The 12,406-nt window shown below is 48.5% G+C and overlaps 1 protein-coding gene across 2 annotated transcripts in view; it reads right to left on the bottom strand.

The window, feature by feature from the left end:
* Positions 1–1,922: 1,922 nt before the first annotated feature.
* The window catches only part of Rsph10b (radial spoke head 10 homolog B), a 30,127-nt gene continuing 19,643 nt past the window's right edge, over positions 1,923–12,406 (bottom strand). Inside the window, exons 16-19 of one of the 2 annotated variants that reach the window (XM_048367544.1) lie at positions 7,179–7,298; positions 5,940–6,030; positions 2,832–3,030; positions 1,923–2,183 (exon numbers count right to left, since the gene is read on the bottom strand). In XM_048367544.1, the coding sequence (XP_048223501.1) occupies positions 2,003–2,183; positions 2,832–3,030; positions 5,940–6,030; positions 7,179–7,298 (591 nt within the window). In that variant the 3' untranslated portion in view covers positions 1,923–2,002. Of the gene's footprint in view, positions 2,184–2,831; positions 3,031–5,939; positions 6,031–7,178; positions 7,299–12,406 lie in introns of those variants that run through there. The other variant, XR_007213982.1, reaches the window with a different exon arrangement.

Here is a 12,406-nt window from a genome sequence, read left to right as displayed (position 1 = left end):
ATCACATGTCTTCCTTGCAGGCATCATGATCCACTACAGATGCTTCATCCTTTGGTGGGTCACTTGGAATTACTGCCTCATCACTGGAAGTCAGCGAGTGTCCCTGGCTGTCGGGAGCCAAACTTGCAGCTAAATTCTTCCTGACCTCTGGCTGTGTTTTCAAGGATGTGCAAGGACATGGCTTAATGGAAAATTGGAAATGCTTTACTATGTCTGCCATGAGTCCATTCTTATGTTAACCAACCTCATCCTGTCTTAGCTATGTCGGGTATTGCTAACTCCAAGCCTTTTTGTTCTGGAATGTTAAGCCTATGTTATTTCCTGGTTTTCAAACTGCATATAACCTGGAAGTTAAGAATAAACCTGGCTGCAGTCTTGAGTTACAATCTTAAGTTGCAGACCTCCTGAACCCCATACTTCGCCTCTTGTCTTTTTTTCTCTTGTATTTTTCCTTTTCTTTAATCCTCGCCCCCCTCATTCAGGATTCCCTTTTTGCTGCCAGCTGGCTCTGGCACCTGACTGGTTTTTGTTTTTGTTTTTGTTTTTGCCAGTCCTGGGCCTTGAACTCAGGACCTGAGCACTGTCCCTGGCTTCCTTTTGCTCAAGGCTATCACTCTACCACTTGAGCCACAGTGCCAATTCTGACTTTTTCTATATATGTGGTGCTGAGGAATCGAACCCAGGGCTTCATGTATGCGAGGCAAACACTCTTGCCACTAGGCCATATTCCCAGCCCCTCCACCATGTCCGTCCCCTCCCCCCCCCAACACCGGCTGGTTCTTAACGGTCATAGTTTGGAGTTTTTCCATGACTTGCTTGCATTACCTGTACCAAGTTTTCTGTCTCCCTGCCCTTTCTCCCATCTGGACAACAGCCCTCTGCTCTATTTCCAGGCTGGCCATAGGTGTGTGTGTGCGTGTGGAATGCTGTCTTGTTATCTTCATGTGTGTGCGCAGATATTTGCTTTCGCTTGTGCTTGTGTGTTGCTTACAGTCCAGTCAACTTGGTCAGCCTTTCCCAGGGTCCCTCGTTCATTTCCCTCCTCACCTTGTGGCTTCAAGAAGTTTTGTTGGTAGAGAGGAACATTAGAGTATGGTTGCTCATGCCTGTAATTCCAGTATTTGGGAAGTTGAGGCAAGAGGATAAGGGTTTCAAGACCAACCTGGGCTACATAATAAGGCCCTATCTCAGAAGTGAACAGAAGGCTCACTTGTAATCCTAGCTACTATGGAGGCAGGCTCACCCTTTGAGACCAGTGTGGGTAAAAACCATTAAAAAGGCTGAGTGTGGGGCTGGGGATATAGCCTAGTGGCAAGAGTGCCTGCCTCGGATACACGAGGCCCTAGGTTCGATTCCCCAGCACCACATATACAGAAAACGGCCAGAAGCGGCGCTGTGGCTCAAGTGGCAGAGTGCTAGCCTTGAGCGGGAAGAAGCCAGGGACGGTGCTCGGGCCCTGAGTCCAAGGCCCAGGACTGGCCAAAAAAAAAAAAAAAAAAAGGCTGAGTGTGGTGAGACTGTCATCCCAGCCATGCACAAAGTGTAAACAAGACTGAGGACCAAGCCAGCCCAGGCTATGCAATCAAGCACAAAGGGTTGGAGGCATGGTTTAGTGATAGAGCACCTGCCTAGTAAGCAAGGGGACCTGAATTCAAGCCTAGCTCCTACCAGAAACCACAGAGCCCCCAGGTGGGGTGGATCCCCTTGGCCATGTGTTTGGTGAGTCTGTCTGCAGAGGCATGTGAAGAAATGTGAGTACCTCCCTCCTCTTCCCACGTAATCACCACCACTTGGCTTGGAGCTCTTAATCTGGCATTTAATACACATTCGTGAGTATGCACATGTGTGTGTGTGTGTGTGTGCGCGCACATGCGCGCACGTTGTTGTGCAGGCCTTATGTCCATGTGGCATCGAGGGAGGCTGGATGTGGTAGGCAGGGTGGAGGGCTTGGGGACGTGAGCTTTGCTGTGTGGACGTGGGGCCCTGTGTGCTTCTGCTGCCTCTACTTCTTCTTCTTCTTGGTCCGGCCAATCCTGCCGACTTGGGACATGGCCCTGTCCTCTTTGGGGGAGCCAAGCATGAGCAGTGGGAGCACAGGCAGCGTGTCCACGGGCTCCTCCACCTCAGGGAGTTCAGTGGGGGACTCCTTTTTCTTCGTCTCCTCCTTCCTTAAGATGATCAGCCTGGAAGTGCAAGCCAGTTAGCTGTGTTTGTCTTGGGCATTTCACACGCTTTTCTCTGCTGTGTGGCATGGCATATTGGCCACTCCTGGGTTGCTGTCACTTTGCAAAGCCCACCTGTGCCTGTGTCCTCAAGTGGGCTGCTTTCCCCCCGCTGCAGCCCTTAGCCCCCTGCCCCCACTGGGGGAGACCATCGTGGATCCATGGGGCCGCACAGCACAACCCCATTGTTGGGAGTTAGCACGGGTTCCGTGGGGAGGGGGTCAGTCCCTCAAGGCCACAGACCTCAGACACCTCCCTGCTTCCCTCCCACCCACCTCTGCTGACACTCAGGGCCATGGGCTTGGCTCAGCTAATAAGGGAGCAGGAAGCCTTGAGTTCATATCTTGGTACTGCCCCCAAAAAGCAAGACATTTGTTCCTCCATATATATCCTGGTCCTGAGAAGTCAGGGACCAAAGGCCAAATGCCAAATGACACCAGAGGTGCCCATGGCCAGAAGTTACCAAGATTCTGCCAAGATCAGAGGCCCAATGCTTCCTTGAAGTCTCCAGGTGCCCATGCATGCAGAAAGGCACTGTGTGCTTGCCCTACAAGCCTTGGTGCCTGATGCATGGGGTCACTACACAAAAGGGGAGCTGGGCCTGTGTACCTTGCTTCCAGCTCCTCCTCTTCCGCTTTCCTTTGCTGGGCCAATATGGCGTCCTGCCGCTGCTTTTCTTTCACCTTCTCTTTGATGACTTCCTCGCGCTTATAGGCATGGAAGAGCCTGTTCACGAAGAACATGTACAGCTTGCTGACCCATATATTCACCTTCTCCTTCTGCTCGCCCAGGCTTTTCTCAGGTTTCTCTGGAAGAAAGGTTTAGAGGCCTGAGCCCTCCTCCCGTCAGTTAGCATTTCCTCTCCGCATGGTCCTCTGAGATGGCTGGGACAGATTCTTTCCCATCAGCAAGCATGGCCTGTGCCCAGCTGGGCCCTAAGAACTAAGGACCCTGACAAAGGCATTAGAGACCACATTCCTGCTGGCCTGCAGAGCACTGGGCCGGCACTCACTGCATTTGAGCCACCTCCTACCTGTTCTCTTGTTTCCTCAATAGTGTAAGGATTTGGTTTCTGGAGTAAAGATTTCAGAAAATTTGTTTCAACCGGGTCCGCTGGCCCAGTCTAGGAGGGATTTTGTGCAATTTCTACCCCAAAGCAGCACAATGTAGTAGATAAAAACAGATTTGGGGCTGGCATGGTGGCCCAAGCCTGTAATCCCAGTTCCTTGGGAAGTGGCGATAGGAAGGATCATAGTTCAAGGGCAGCCAGGCCTTGTCTGAAGCAAGACCTCTTCTTACCCAGTAAGTCAGGCAGGGTGGTATATGCTTGTCATCTCAGCTACAAGTGGAGCATAGGTAAGAGGACTATAGTCCAAGGCTGGCTCCAAGTAAAAACTAAGGCCATATTTGAAAAAACAAGCCTAGGGTATGGTTCAAGTGGTAGAGCACATGTAATGCACACACAAAGCCCTGAATTCAAACCCATTACTTCATTCCCGCCCTCCCCCCCATCCAACAGAAGACCCAGCTGTGCCGCTGACCAGCCATGAGACATCAGGAAGTCACCATGTCAGCCAGCTTCACCAGAGGCAGTAGGAGGCAGTGTGCAGATGCCATGCCCAGTTCTAAGACTGGAACCCACAGGGGTTCCACTACCCTGGACAGGACCCACACTGTGACCCTAGGGGCGTGAGGGGCACGGAGGGCCAGGATTAGAATGGACTCGTCTAGACCAGCAGGACTCAAATTTGGTATCTGATGCTTTTGCTCATTGTGTTCTTGGTGCTCCACCACCTAAGCCACACTGCCAACTCCTTAAAACCTTTATGAAAGATAAACTGTACTGAATAAAATTCCTATCTATTGAAGTTGGGCTTGCTCATTGCAGAAGTCACTAGATTTGCTCAACACATTTATTGGGCACCTGTTAGCCTCAAGGCCCTTTCCAAGCACTGCAAGAAACAGGAGAATGTAGGGCAGCCTTTTCCCTGTGACCAATGCTAATAACCTCCACTGACAGCCCTAACAGTTGGCTGTCTATCACTGAGTGAAGTGTTTGCCCTGCTTTCAGTTAGCAATGCATTTTTGGGTGGGGATCCCCATACATGGTCTTGAATTCAAGACCTCATGCTCTCACTTAGTTTGCTTGCTCATGGCTAGTGCCCTACCACTGGAGGCATCTAGTTTCCTAGCTGGTTAATTTAAGATGGAGTCCAGCAAACTCTTCTATCTGGGCTGGCCTCAAATTACAATCCTCAGATCTCAGTCTCCTGAGCAGCTAGGATTACCTGTGCAATACACCAGTGCCCAACCAGCAATGTAATTTACCAGAGGACTTTTAATTAGCCATATGTGAATTATATTATACGACGGAAACCATAAGAGGTGTGCAGCATCTACTTGACCAACTCTCAGGTTTGTTTGTTTTACTTTTCAGTTGTATAAGCAATGCTGCTGTGAACATCTAGAATTTTCTTGGGCTGCATCCATAGAATGGCTAGTAATTCCTACTTTTCCCAGATGCATTTATTAGATAATCCATGTCTCCCCTAAGAAGAAATAAGCTCTTTAGAATAGATTAAGTGCTCATACTTGTGTTTACAATGACCTGCCTATACTTTTCCCTAGAATGATAGCTTTACGTATTGTAGCTTTGCATTTTCAGAGACTTTTTGATGCTTCCCATCACAGCCTGGGAAATAGCCTGGTACCACCAGATCTAGTTGAGGTAGTTTTGCAAACTTCTCTGCCCATCCTGGCTTAGAACTCTGATCCTCCCAATCAGTCTCCTAATTTTCAATGATTGCAGGCATGAGCCACTGGCACCTCACTACCATGTTTTCACATCTAGAACAAATATTACTTGCTTGACCTGCTTTCTATTATTCTTTATCTTCAGTGCTGAGGATGGAGCCTAGGGCTCTGTGAGGGCTGTGTTGTCCCTTTAATATTCTTATGTCTGTTTCTGCTTGTTTTCTCCAGATGAACATTGAAATCATTTTGTCAAGTTCATAAAACTTTTGGGAGTGGAATTAGCTAGCAGATGGAGTTAAATCTATACATTATCTATATTACTATAGTAATGAATCTTGCCAGGTATGTGGTATATTTATTTTCATAACTTGGTTGTGGTAATTTAGTTATTTTATACTGTTAAGGTGGTACTGGGGTTTAAACTCAGGACCTCACACTTGCTAGCAGTGAACGGGAGGAGGAGGGCCAGAGACATTTCTTAGGTAGAAAGGAACAGGGTGATGTCCAGAGGCGACTAAGGCAGTGAATGGGTGTTTTCTATTGTTTTTAACTTGAAGGCCTTGTAAAACCAGACAGAGGGGCCAACAGGGGTAGGGCACACCCATAATGAGGGAGGCATAAATAGGAGGATCATTGTCTGAGGCCAGCACAGTAGAAAACATAAGACCCTATCCCCAAAAAATAAAGCAAAAAGGGCTGAGGAGGCAGGGTGGGCGGGGAGTGTAGCTCAAGTGGTAGAATGCTTAGCTAGTAAACACAAGACTTTGAATTCAATCCCCAGTACCACCAAAGAAAATAGAAATAAAACAAGAGTCCTGAGAGAGACACTGGCTAAGAACGAAGCCCAGGCATGCCCTGAGAGCAGAGTGAGCTCTGCAGGCCCAAGAGAACCCCAGGCCAGAGCCATGTTCACATGTACACAATATGTTCAGCAACAGACATACAAAGGTTTTAAACACTCACCATTCTGAGCCATAAACATCAGCCCTTTGCCTGTGGGTTTAAGATTCATTTTGGAACTTCTGTCTTCACTCATAGACTTCTTGATCCTGTGCTGTTACATTAAAAAAAATTATCAAGCAAAATATGACTTCTGTATCATTGTCAATTGAAACTAGTTACCTAGGGGCACTGGTGGCTCACGCCTGTCATCCTAGCTACTCAGGAGACTGAGATCTAAGGATTGCAGTTCAAAGCCAGACCGGGCAGGAAAGTCTGAGATTCTTAGCTCCAAAAAAACTACACCCATCCCTCCCCACACACAAAAAAGTCAAAAGTAAAGTAACTCAAGTAGTAGGGCAAAGAAAGCTCAGGGACAGTACCCAGACCCTAAGTTCAAGCCCTAGGAGGAGACAATAATCAAGGAGGTCATTCTTTGCCACTCATTGTTTGAGACAGGATCTCTCTAGGTAGCCCAAGCCAGAACAAAGCTAGTCTTTCTGAGCTAATTTGACTCTATTTCATCTTTCATTTTAGAGACACGACCTCACTGTGTAGCCCAGACTTACCTCACACCCAGACAGTCCTGCCTCAGCCTCTTGAGTGCTGTGATTACAGCTCTGCATCACCAGACCCCGCTAAGTTGATAATTCTTAACCTGACTAACCTATTGAGATTTGTACTCTCATTGAAGAGGGTGAATAGCAGAATTACTGCCTCCCCTCAAAGCCCCAGCAATGGGAGCATTCCCTGAGCAGCCATACCTGGACTCCCGCACATGACTGTTATGACCACCTTTCCATCTCCGCCTGAAGTCACCCTCCAAATACACATGTCCCCAGCCTGGCCACTGGCTGTTACCATGCTGACGTCTACTAGAGCACCTTCATCCTAACCAGAATCAATCCCTCATTTTACCCCCCTGAATCCCATCCCTACCCCGACTCCAGTCTTCACAATCATAGTCAACAGCCACTGAATCCTTCAGTAGCTCAAGCCCAACCCCTCAACCACCCCTTCATCCCTCATACCTCCAGAACTCCTCAGCCTAAGTCACCATCACCTCTGACCTGGACAGTCCCAGGAGCCACCTGGGTGGCTGGTCTCTGTGCTAGGCCAGTGTCTCCCTCTCTCCCCCAGCATGTAGAAGCTCCCTTAGCTGAGCTGATCCCTCTGAAATGCCCAGAAGTGTGGGCATCTGTGCCCTCACTCTGCTCTGGTCCCCCACAGCCTGTGGCCCATCACCCTGTTTGGAACACAGACCTCAGATCTTTTGATTTTGCCATCCGGCAGGACTCCCAACTTGCTTGAAGATGACTTACTGCTGAAGTGAACCATGTCGGATTCATGGCTGATGATGGCGCTGGTGCTTCTGAGGACATTCTGAGCAGGGACAATGGAGACACCGGTCTTTAACGAGGTGTCATTGGCTGGAAATAGCATAATTAGCATATTGTGGGCAGATTGTGAAGCCACCACAGTCAGGGTAGTTTCCCTGCTTCCCCCCCCCGCCCCCAAAAGCCCACCCCTCTTCCTCCATCCCTGGTAACCACTGATTACAACACATGACTGCACATTTTAGAATTCTCTATGGATGTGGTCATGCAGTATGTACTCATGTTTCACTAGCACAATCACTTTGGATTTCCTTGTGTTGTTTCAGAGTCACCATTGGTTGTGTGGGTGAGATGTGGTTAGCTGGGCAGGTCTACAGACTTTCACTCCTAGACTTGTTTTGTGACCTGGGATGTGGTCTGAGTCTAATGAGTGTTTCCTCACTTGACCCCTTTTATCACTACAAAATGATACTCTCCTCCATGGGGTTCTTTATTCCTTGGCCCCTAAAAGTTTCCTGTGAGGAAGTCTGGCTCCCAACTGTGGGTTCATCCCAACAGGAGAGTGGATCACAAGGGCTCTGATTCGGTCAGTGGGTTCATCCGTGACACACTCATCATTTGACAGTGGTGGAAGCACTAGCAGGAGGTAGACTTCGCTTGGAGGAAGTAAGCCACAGAGGGTCCCTGTGCAGTCACTGTCCAGTGTCCCAGACACTGCCTGTCTCTCTGCTTCCTGGCTGCCATGCAGTGAACAGCTCCCTTCATGAGGCCCCAGTCCTGACAATGATAGAGCCAGCTGACCAGGGTGCACCTGTGTTGTAGCGCCTGTCAGAATTCCTTCCTTATCAAGGCTGGGCGATATTCCATTGCCATAAATACATTTTGCTTGTCCACTAGCCAGTGCGTGCCTGTGATAACAATTGTGAGTGAGGCTGCTATGCACAGGATGTACAAACAGGTACTCCCACCAGGCCCCACTTCCAGTTCTTACAGGTAAATCTACCCAGCATCCAGGTTGCTGTTTTCCATTTTCCATTCCCTCTAACGGTGTGCATCCTCACCAATGCTTGCTATTCTGGGTTTTTAGTAGCAATCTTTTTTTTTTTTTTGAAGCAAATTTCTTTTTATTGACTTTTAGTGAGCTATTTAATCCAAACAGCTCATTATCTGCAATATAAATATACTATATAATGGATTTTGCAATAAGAACAATTAGTTTTGCAATTAGCATGAGAATACGCTCTCCCCCAACTGTGGAAAAGGCGAGGCCCAAACACTGGGGGCTGGGGACGGGGGAGGGGTGGATGAGAAGTCAGACAGTCGGTCCTCCAGGTGGGTGGGGCAGGATGGCATCTCCCACCCCTCTCCAGAGCGGGCCCCAGAGCTGCAGGGGTACTGCCAGTTAAGACCAGCCAGCTGAGCCACATTGGTTAAAAGCTCAAGCTTTGCATAGATCTGGGCTCTGGCTCAGCTTTTAGTAGCAATCTTGTTTTGCTGCAGTTTTGATTTGCATTTTCCTAATATTGGTAGCTCTTAGCCCACTTTTTTTTTTATTGATTTGCTTTTTTGCCATTGAGTCATACATATCCTGTATATCAAACACATGGTTTATAAGCTGTCTCGTTCACCACAGGAGGACACTGTCCTTCAATGTAAGGTAGGGTTTTTGTTTTGTTTTGTTTTGTTTTGTTTTTGCCAGTCCTGGGCCTTGGACTCAGGGGCTGAGCACTATCCCTGGCTTCCTTTTGCTCAAGGCTAGCACTCTGCCACTTGAGCCACAGCGCCACTTCTGGCCATTTTCTGTATATGTGGCGCTGGGGAATCGAACCCAGGGCTTCATGTATACGAGGCGAGCACTCTTGCCACTAGGCCATATCCCCAGCCCCGGTAGGGTTTTTTTGTTTGTTTGTTTTGGGGGATGTGTGTGTGTGTGTGTGTGTGTGTGTGTGTGTGTGTGTGTGTGCGCGCGCGCCAGTCCTGCAGCACTATCCCTGAGCTTCTTTTGCTCTACCAACTGAGCCACAGATCCACTTCCAGCTTTTTTGGTAGTTTAGTGAAGATAAGAGTCTCACAGTTAGTTGTTCCTGCCTGGGCTGGCTTCAAACCCCAGTCTTCAGATCTTAGCCTCTCGAGTAGCTAGAATTACAGGCGTGAACCACTGGCACCCAGCAAAGTTTTGTTTTGTTATTAACTTTTTTTTCATGCGGCTGAAGATCAAACCCAGGGTCTTGTGTCTGCTCAGCAGGTAGCCTATCACTTACCTCAGCACTCAGCCCTCAGAAGACTGCATTGTCCACAGCATAGAAATTTGGATTAATTAACCACCTATTGATAATGACCTTGGATAAACTGTGCCTTATCATTACATTTGCCCTACAGGCTTCATGATTACTTGTAGTGTAGGTCCCCATTCTCCTGGTTACTCCCTCCCTTACTCTCTGTTTATCTGTGGGTATCTTAACTTCTCCCTCAGTTTTCAAGGACAGCTTTGTTGGATATAGGATTTTTACTTCTTTAAGTATTTTGAATATTTAAATATTAAGGCCCACTATCTTCTAGCCTCTGAAAGTTTCTGGTAGGAAATCTGCTGCTGATTGTGTCAAGGATCCCATGCCCATGGCAAGTGTGCATGCGCACATACACACGTGCATACACTTCAGCCAAGGGCTTGCCACACAGCCCCGCCTGGCCTTGAACTTGCTCTGTAGCCTTGAGCTCATGATTCGCCTCTTGTTTCTGTCAGAGTATATGAACCACAGGTGTGGCCACCACACCCAGTTCTCCTGACACCATCCAGATGTTCTTAACCAGTTTGATTACATTGGGGTTTTTTGTTTGTTTTGTAGGTCATGGGGCTTGAACTCTGGGCCTAAGGGCTGTCCCTGAGCTCTTCAGCTCAAGGATAGTGCTCTACCACTTGAGTCAAAGCACCACTTCAGGTTTTCTGGTGATTAATTGGAGATAAGAGTCTCACGGACTGTCCTGCCCTGGCTGGCCTTGAACTATGATCCTCAGATCTCAGCCTCCAAAGTAGCTAGGATTACAAGCATGAGCCACTGGTGCCCAGCTACATTGTGTTCTAGTGTGGGTCTCTTTGAGGTCTCCTATTTGGGAGTTTGCTGAGCTTCTTGGCTATTTCTCTCCCATTGGGTGTGGCAAGTTTTCCTGGAGAAAATCATTCTGCCCGGCCTCCCTTAGTGACAAGAATTTATGAGGTGGCTGGGATCTAGTGACAGAATGGCTTTCCTGTGCTTTGCTGACGGATCCTCTCTGGGGGCCTCAGCCCCATCCCTAAGTGACAAAGTGACTGGTCAGGCAGAAGGGAGCAGTGACAAAGCTGGAGCATGACATTTCCAGAAAGGATGGAAAGAACCAATTCCTGAACCAGGGTTATAGAAAGTTAAACACCCACGATGATCAACTGAAAGGCAGGAAAAGTTTATTTTGGCTCATGGTTTTCAGGGGATATAAACCAGTCCTGCCCCGCCCCCCCCCAAAAATGTCTGCAAGACTCCATCTTAATGGGCACAGCTGGGCACAGTAGTGCATGCCTGTTACCCTAGATACTACAAGACACATACAATAGGCAGATTGTGGGACAGACATAAGACCCAAGACCCTGTCTCAAAAATGACCAGTGCAAAACAGAGCTGGGGGCATGGCTCAATTGGCAGAGCACCTGCCTAACAAGCATAGGGCCCTGAGTTCAAACCCCACCCTCACCCCCAGACAGAGTGGGCAAGAGATCACAGCCCACAGGTGATGCTCTGTGCTACCTAGAGACTCTACCAGGAAGAAGGCCATTGCCTCCCAACCTGAAGAGTTATGAGCTTGATCTCTTTCTGTGCAGGTCACAGACTCATTTTCCTGAGAGCAATGCAAACCATTGAACTATTCGTGAAATGCCAGATGAATTCACTTTCCTATGAAGAGGCATGTGACCAGCTGCTAATGACCTGGAGCAGTCCCCATCATCTCCACCTGGATGGCTAATTTGGGAAGCAGTGAGGGGCTGGGACGAGCGTGCGGCCCCACCTGAGCAAGCTGAGGAGCTGCTCAGTGTGGGGCTAGAGGGACTTTAAGACCTCACTCCTGGCTCCACATGACACTGATCTAAAGCCTCCACCAACCAACAAACCTTTTGTCTCAATCTGACCCAGACTCTGGAATCTTTCTAAATAACCGACATGGTGGCTGCTCTGCCAGGGTGTCGGTGGAGCTTCCGGTGTCCAGCTTAGCATCCAGTGCACACCCACCAACATTCCTTCACATCTTTGCTCTGGAACAGGCTTTACACTTAATTATGTTCCTGGAGCTTGAACTCAGGGCCTGGGCACTGTCCTTGAGGTTTTGTTTTTGTTTTTTTTTTTACCAGTCCTGGGGCTTGGACTCAGGGCCTGAGCACTGTCCCTGGCTTCTTTTTGCTCAAGGCTAGCACTCTGCCACTTGAGTCACAGCGCCACTTCTGGCCATTTTCTATATATGTGGTGCTGGGGAATTGAACCCAGGGCCTCATGTATACGGGGCAAGCACTCTTGCCACTAGGCCATATCCCCAGCCCTGAAGTTTTTTTTTTGTTTGTTTTTGGGGTTGTTTTTTTTTGCTCAAGGCTAGCACTCTACCAACTGAGCCACAGCTCCATTTCTGACTTTTTGGAGGTAGCTCACTGAAGAGTATCATAGACTTTCCCACCTGGGCTGGCTTTGAACCAACATCCTCAGATGCCTTCTGAGTGGCTAGGATTACAGGTGGGAGCCACTGGTACCCCATACTTTATTTTTTACTTATATAGTGCTGGGGTTTGAGCTCAGGGCTTCATACTTGCTACACTTACTTGAGCCTCACCTCCAGCTCTTTTGTTGGAGTTTGTTTTTTAAATTTGTTTTTCACATGGGGTCTTGTGCTAATGTTGTTCCAGCCAGCCTCAAAACACCATCCTCCCTGCCTCCTGAGTAGTGTGGTGACCCCAGGTGCTCCCTCCACACCCACCCTCAACTCTCCACTGCCATGAACGCTCAGTCCAGGTAATAGGCCATCTGACAGCAATCGGTGCGCCTCGGCTTTGCTAATCTGTGTAGTCAGTCTGCACAGTGACCTGCATTATGGTATCTCCCTCCTGGGCCAGGAGCAAGTAATATATTTTTAGCCCTAACT

The sequence above is a fragment of the Perognathus longimembris genome, chromosome 1 (assembly GCF_023159225.1).
Source record: "Perognathus longimembris pacificus isolate PPM17 chromosome 1, ASM2315922v1, whole genome shotgun sequence".
NCBI lineage: Eukaryota > Metazoa > Chordata > Mammalia > Rodentia > Heteromyidae > Perognathus > Perognathus longimembris.
This window is presented reverse-complemented; position numbering and strand designations above follow the sequence as displayed.